The sequence below is a fragment of the Triplophysa rosa genome, linkage group LG24 (genome assembly GCF_024868665.1).
Source record: "Triplophysa rosa linkage group LG24, Trosa_1v2, whole genome shotgun sequence".
Taxonomy (NCBI): Eukaryota; Metazoa; Chordata; class Actinopteri; order Cypriniformes; family Nemacheilidae; genus Triplophysa; species Triplophysa rosa.
Genome location: NC_079913.1, coordinates 11,456,305 through 11,463,072, shown reverse-complemented (window position 1 = coordinate 11,463,072; position 6,768 = coordinate 11,456,305). Strand labels below are relative to the sequence as shown.

Below are 6,768 nucleotides of genomic sequence, written 5' to 3'. Positions count from 1 at the left end.
TACCTTTGAGATATCACAAATGCGACGCCTGCGAGGAGTGTCAGGAAGAGATGAAGGTCTATAAATACATAGACAATATTGTTTAAAACTGTTTCGGCAAACATTCAAGGATAAAGCATCATTTTTTATTTCAATGAACATGTAGCTCTGTAGTAAAGAAGCTTCTGGTTTGCACTTACCCAGAAATCGCCACAAAACACTCGCTGTCAGCTCTTCGGGGCATCCCATCTGAACCTTTAACTGAAAAACACATCATAAACATACAGTAACAGTACAACAAGAGTAAAGGAGCACAGCAGCATATTGTCCAGAAGTGTCAGCTGTGAGAAAGCCAAGCAATGTCAACAACATTAAATCAACTTTAAAATCATCCAAAAGCCAAAACAACAGCAACAATAATAATAATAATAATATGTCACTTAAAATGAGGTCTATTTGAATGCATCATATTTGAAACAGTAGTGTGCATAACCACATTAAATAATCATGTCATATACTGCATTAAACGATTAAATAATCATTTATTCAGTGCATTTACAATAAATAAGCAATGCTTCACTTAAACAAAGCTGAAATGTGAAGGATGTGTGCCTAATGTTATGTTTAGTTCATGTTTTGTACTGTTAATAACTTACAGATTTTCATCGCTGTCTCGAGCTCGGGATGTCGATCGTCGCTGTTGAATCTTCTCTTCAAAACGGAGCAAGACAAACTCTGGTCGGCTAACAGCGAAGAATTTGTAACGAAGAAACCCATAGCTGAACGCGTGGAAACAGCAAAATACACAAAACTCGATAAAAAAACTTTGAAGTTTCACGAGCACGAACGCCAACCGAGTGTTTGTGTTCCTACTGTATCGCTGCTGTCGATCTTAACGTCACAATCGTCAGCTTTGCTTTAAAACATAACAAAAAAACAAGGCCAGGGAGAGAGAACCTCTTATAAATACTCACAAATGATCGTAGCTAAAGCTTTCAAATAAACATTTATTCACATTATTACAAAGTTGTTAACACATTGATGGTGCATTATGCACGGAGTTATCAAGCTATCTTTATATTATCCATTTTTTAAATGTATTTCAAAACCGTGTGTACTTTAGGCTAATGATGGCATTTATATACAATGTTATATTTCTCTTGTTGTTTATGTCCGTATGCATGCAATTAACTAAAGCCGGATGAGTGTCAGGTGACTGCAGACGCAGTACGGCGGCGCAGTCTTCCTCCCTCCTGTATTAAATAGGGTGATGCTGTTATCGGTGAATATGATTTAGTCCTCTTTTAACGAAAGTACTTCATAACAGCTCACAACCAGCGTCAACTTTGGAGGTCAAGTATCAAAGAAGCTAAACGTAGACGAAAGAGCAACAGTGCCTGCTACAGGTTTACCTTCCCTTCGTCTTGTGATAGGTTAATTGTGAATTGACTGTAAAAATGGTGAACAGACAAAAGTGATATTCCTAATAAACATCCTGTTGTCTGAGTTTGTAATAATTTAAAATCCTTACGTGGCAAGGTGGGCGTGGTTCAGCGAAGTCTGCAGCGGGAGAGAGAGTGAGGAGACGAGCGGTGAGTGAGTGGCGCTCGCACAAATAATTAACACCTGTGCCTTGTTCCAGTAACTGGCGTGGAGAGGCTTAAAAGCAGCGAGGCAGAGACATTCGGGGAGAGAGACCGGAGCTGACGGCTGGAGACGAGAGAGTTCGGGCGAGTGAGCAGAGGATTGTGAGCGGGAAGCTCTGTCCAGAAAAGACTGTTCTTACCCTCAAGAGAGGGTGTGTTTGATTTAGGCGCGTACAGCGCTGGTGCTGTTGTTATTTAATAAAGTACGTAGTCGTCAGCTCTACCCTGATTTCAGCCTCTTCCTTCCGAGTCCTTTGAAGTCTTGTTACACTGGTGCCGAAACCCGGGATGGAAGGAAGTAGGAGTGCCGCGGCCGGGGGGTCTGGGCCGTCCGGTTCGCCGTTTGCGGAGGTGATTTCGTCACTCGCGGTCCTCCATCAGGAACAACACAGAGCATTGCTGCAGCTCAGGGAGGACCAGGATGTGCGTTTCCAGGCGGTCCTCCTGGCTCAGCAAGAGGACCGTGAGTCGTTCCGGAGCTGGGTACATCGGGAGGTTCGGACGGGGCCTCGCGCTGACCTGGTCCTCCAGAAAATGGGCCCACAGGATGATCCCGAGGCCTTCCTTGGTCTCTTTGAGCGGGTAGCGGTAACGAGGGGTTGGCCGGAGGATCAGTGGGCCCTACATCTCCTCCCACTCCTGTCTGGAGAGGCCCAGGTGGCAGCGCAGCAGTTACCTCCGGAGAATCTCCTGGTGTACGCTGAGCTGAAGAAGGCCATCTTGCAGCGGGTCGGCCGGAGCCCTGAGGAGTATCGCCAGCGGTTCCGATCGCTGGGGTTGGCGGAAACCGGCCGGCCCTACCTGCTAGCTCAGCAGCTCCGGGACTCCTGCCGCAAATGGCTGATGGCCGGGAATAGCGACGTCGCGGGTATCGTGGATAAGGTGGTACTGGAGCAATTCACGACCTGTCTGCCCCGGAGAACAGCGGCCTGGGTCCAGTGCCACCGTCCGACGTCGCTGGACTCGGCCATCCAGCTGGCGGAAGACCACCTGGTTGCGTGCCCTGGAATCGGGGAAATGCTACCAGCGGTCTCTCTCCCTACACCCGCAACCCGGCCCATACCAGCACCACGGACCCGTCCCCCGATACCGCTGAGGGGAGGGCCCCGGGGACGCGGAAGCTACGCGACCGGACCGACTGATGGAGGGGGAACCTTGGCCGGCAGGTCCGCCGCGCTGGAGACGGGCAGCCACCCCTACACCTTGCCCTACAACCCACCTGCCTCTGCCTCTCCACGCCAGTTAGCGAGCCCACTCCCTGCCACTGGGGTGGCGGGAAGGCCTGGGCCGGCTTGTTGGCGCTGCGGGGACCCGGACCATTTCATAGATCGTTGCCCGGTAATGGATGTGGGAACTATGATCCGGGTCCCCGACGAGCCGCGAGCTGCCCCTGGTCCAGCTGGCCTGTACCAAATACCCGTGAGTATTGGGGGGGGTACATACCAGGCTTTGGTGGATTCAGGTTGTAACCAGACCTCCATCCACCAAAGCCTGGTTCGTCTCGGGGCAGGGGGTAAAAGCCGCGAGGTTAAGGTGCGGTGTGTTCACGGGGATGTCGTAAAATACCCTTTGTTGAACCTGCCCATTAAATTCAGGGGGGAAAAGCATAGTGTGGAGGTGGCGGTTAATCCTCACCTCCGGCATCCGCTGATTTTGGGGACGAATTGGCCACTTTTTCCTAAATTACTGAGGTTATTGTGTGTGGATGCCTCTTGGCGAACGAAGCACGGGAGGGGAGGCGGTGTGCATGTGGGCAGTGTGGTGCCGGGTCCGTCGGAGCCTGACTCAGGGGAGGCGCGCGAGATTGAGAGGGTGGTACTCTCAGATCGCGATGACTTTCCCCTCGAGCAGGCTCAGGATGCGACGCTAAAAAGGGCATTTGAGCAGGTTGCATCCATCGACGGACAGCCGGTCCAGCCCACACGTGCACTCTCCTACCCGTATTTTGCTATAAGAAGGAATCGGTTATATCGGGTGACCCAAGACACCCAGACAAAGGAAGATATAACCCAGTTGTTGATTCCGAAAAGCCGTCGGGAAATGCTTTTCCAGGCGGCTCATAGTAACCCAATGGCAGGGCACTTAGGGCAGGGTAATACACTGAGTCGCCTCATGGCCCGATTTTTTTGGCCGGGCATTCACGACAACGTGCGCAGGTGGTGCGCGTCTTGCCGCGAATGTCAGTTGGTAAACCCACCGGTCACCCCAAAAGCGCCGTTGCGCCCTCTTCCGTTGATGCAGGTCCCCTTCGAGAGAATTGGCATGGACCTTGGCATTCCATTGCTCTGGCCCCGGGCGGAGATCACCTCTCACCCTCGCAGCTCACTGACCTGGCCCGCCTACAGGCGGAGTTTGCCGATGTGTTTTCTCCCCTTCCAGGCCGAACGAATCTCATACGGCACCATGTCGAAACCGAACCGGGGGTGGTGGTGCGTAGTAGAGCCTACCGTTTACCCGAACACAGAAAAAAGGTTGTTCAGGCAGAATTAGAGGCCATGCTAGATTTGGGGGTAATAGAAGAGTCCAACAGTGACTGGGCGAGCCCGATAGTTTTGGTTCCCAAAACGGACGGCTCGGTCAGGTTCTGCGTGGACTACCGCAAGGTGAATTCAGTGTCGAAATTCGACGCTTACCCAATGCCCCGGGTCGACGAATTGTTGGACCGGCTCGGCTCGGCTCATTTTTATTCGACACTGGACTTAACAAAAGGGTACTGGCAGATCCCCCTAACACCAGTATCCAAAGAAAAGACAGCCTTCACCACGCCGTTCGGATTACACCAATTTGTAACCCTTCCGTTCGGATTGTTTGGAGCCCCGGCTACCTTCCAGCGCCTCATGGACCGTGTCCTCCGACCCCATGCGACGTATGCCGCTGCTTACCTAGACGATATCATTATCCATAGTAACGATTGGCAGCGGCATATGGAGCATTTGAGAGCGGTTCTGAGGGCGCTGAGGGAGGCTGGACTCACAGCTAATCCGAAGAAGTGTGCGATTGGGCGGGTGGAGGTAAAGTATCTGGGCTTCCACTTAGGTCATGGGCAGGTGCGTCCCCAAATTGATAAGACCGCAGCGATTGCGGCCTGCCCGAGGCCTAAGACCAAAAAGGAGGTGAGGCAGTTCCTGGGGTTGGCGGGATATTATAGACGGTTTGTGCCTAAATATTCGGAGCTCACCAACCCGCTGACTGACCTCACTAAAAAGGAAGTACCCGATGCGGTCCAGTGGACGGAGCAGTGCCAGCAGGCTTTTACCAAGTTGAAGGCTGCCCTGTGTGGCGGGCCGCTCTTGCATTCCCCTAACTTTTCTCTCCCTTTTATCCTGCAGACCGACGCGTCGGACAGAGGGCTGGGCGCAGTACTGTCCCAGCTGGTAGAGGGTGAGGAACGGCCGGTGCTGTACCTGAGCCGCAAGCTCTCCAAGAGGGAAGCTAGGTACAGCACCATAGAGAAGGAGTGTTTGGCTATCCGGTGGGCAGTCCTCACCCTCAGATACTACCTGCTGGGGCGGGAGTTCACCCTCTGTTCGGACCACGCTCCCCTCCAATGGCTCCACCGCATGAAAGACACCAATGCCCGGATCACCCGTTGGTATCTTGCTTTACAGCCTTTTAAATTCAAGGTGGTCCACAGGCCGGGTGCACAGATGGCTGTGGCTGACTTCCTCTCCCGGCAAGGGGGGGGGGGGGGACTGCAGGCCGGATGGCTCCCCGGCCTGAGTCGGGCGGTGGGGGTATGTGGCAAGGTGGGCGTGGTTCAGCGAAGTCTGCAGCGGGAGAGAGAGTGAGGAGACGAGCGGTGAGTGAGTGGCGCTCGCACAAATAATTAACACCTGTGCCTTGTTCCAGTAACTGGCGTGGAGAGGCTTAAAAGCAGCAAGGCAGAGACATTCGGGGAGAGAGACCGGAGCTGACGGCTGGAGACGAGAGAGTTCGGGCGAGTGAGCAGAGGATTGTGAGCGGGAAGCTCTGACCAGAAAAGACTGTTCTTACCCTCAAGAGAGGGTGTGTTTGATTTAGGCGCGTACAGCGCTGTGCTGTTGTTATTTAATAAAGTACGTAGTCGTCAGCTCTACCCTGATTTCAGCCTCTTCCTTCCGAGTCCTTTGAAGTCTTGTTACACCTACAATTACAGAAATAAACTTATTCTTAAAATATATTATATTATAGTTATATGTAAAGATTAAAGTTAATTATATTTACTGCATAACAACATAAACAAACGTTATGTTGCCCAAACCTAACTTCCGGTAGACCTCCGCGAGGAATTGATTGGCTAACTGTTGAGGAGTTTTAATATAATATAATTTAATAATATTCTACAAATTATTAATATCAATTTATATAATATTAATATTAATTAAATACAAAATGCAAATACAAATTATAAAATAAATTGTTATATTACTAACCACTAGCCAGATAGATAACAAAACACAGACCGGAAGTTAACTGCAAGCGTGTGCGCACAGTCTAATGAAACCATCTATAAATTGTAATACTCTACAAATTACTAATATCAATTTATATTCATAAAATTTAATAATAAAATAAATTGTTATATTACTAACCACTAGCCAGATAGATAACAAAACACAGACCGGAAGTTAACTGCAAGCGTGTGCGCACAGTCCAATGAAACCGTCTATAAATTGTAATATTCTACAAATTACTAATATCAATTTATATTCATAAAATTTAATAATAAAATAAATTGTTATATTACTAACCACTAGCCAGATAGATAACAAAACACAGACCGGAAGTTAACTGCAAGCGCGTGTGCACAGTCCAATGAAACAGTCTATAAATTAAAACAAATTTAAAACAATTAAAATGTGAATAAGTGAATGAATAAAAATATATCCATGTCCAATAAAGCAATGAACATTTGCCCTTTGTATGTGTACACACAAAAAATTAGGCTATTGTGGTTCTGAAACTTCAAGATAAAATGATTTGGTGTGATTTAATGCTATAGAAGTAGTTTGGCAGATATGATTTGCATGATATTTGGACTGAGCGTGCATTACGGCAACTTTATTTGGTTGACTGCATCATATTTTCTGATCATTTTCCTTATTTTCTTGCTTTATGTTGTTCAACTCTTCATTTGTTATCTTTTTAAAATGCATCATGGGTA

The 6,768-nt window shown here is 48.8% G+C and overlaps 1 protein-coding gene across 1 annotated transcript in view; it reads right to left on the bottom strand.

Annotated features, from left to right (window-relative positions):
* The window catches only part of LOC130547497 (uncharacterized), a 112,524-nt gene extending 111,768 nt beyond the window's left edge, over nt 1-756 (bottom strand). The window contains exon 1 of the mRNA XM_057323460.1: nt 636-756. Coding sequence (XP_057179443.1) covers nt 636-756 — 121 coding nt within the window. The remainder of the gene's footprint in view (nt 1-635) is intronic.
* Between the last annotated feature and the right edge of the window lie 6,012 nt (nt 757-6,768).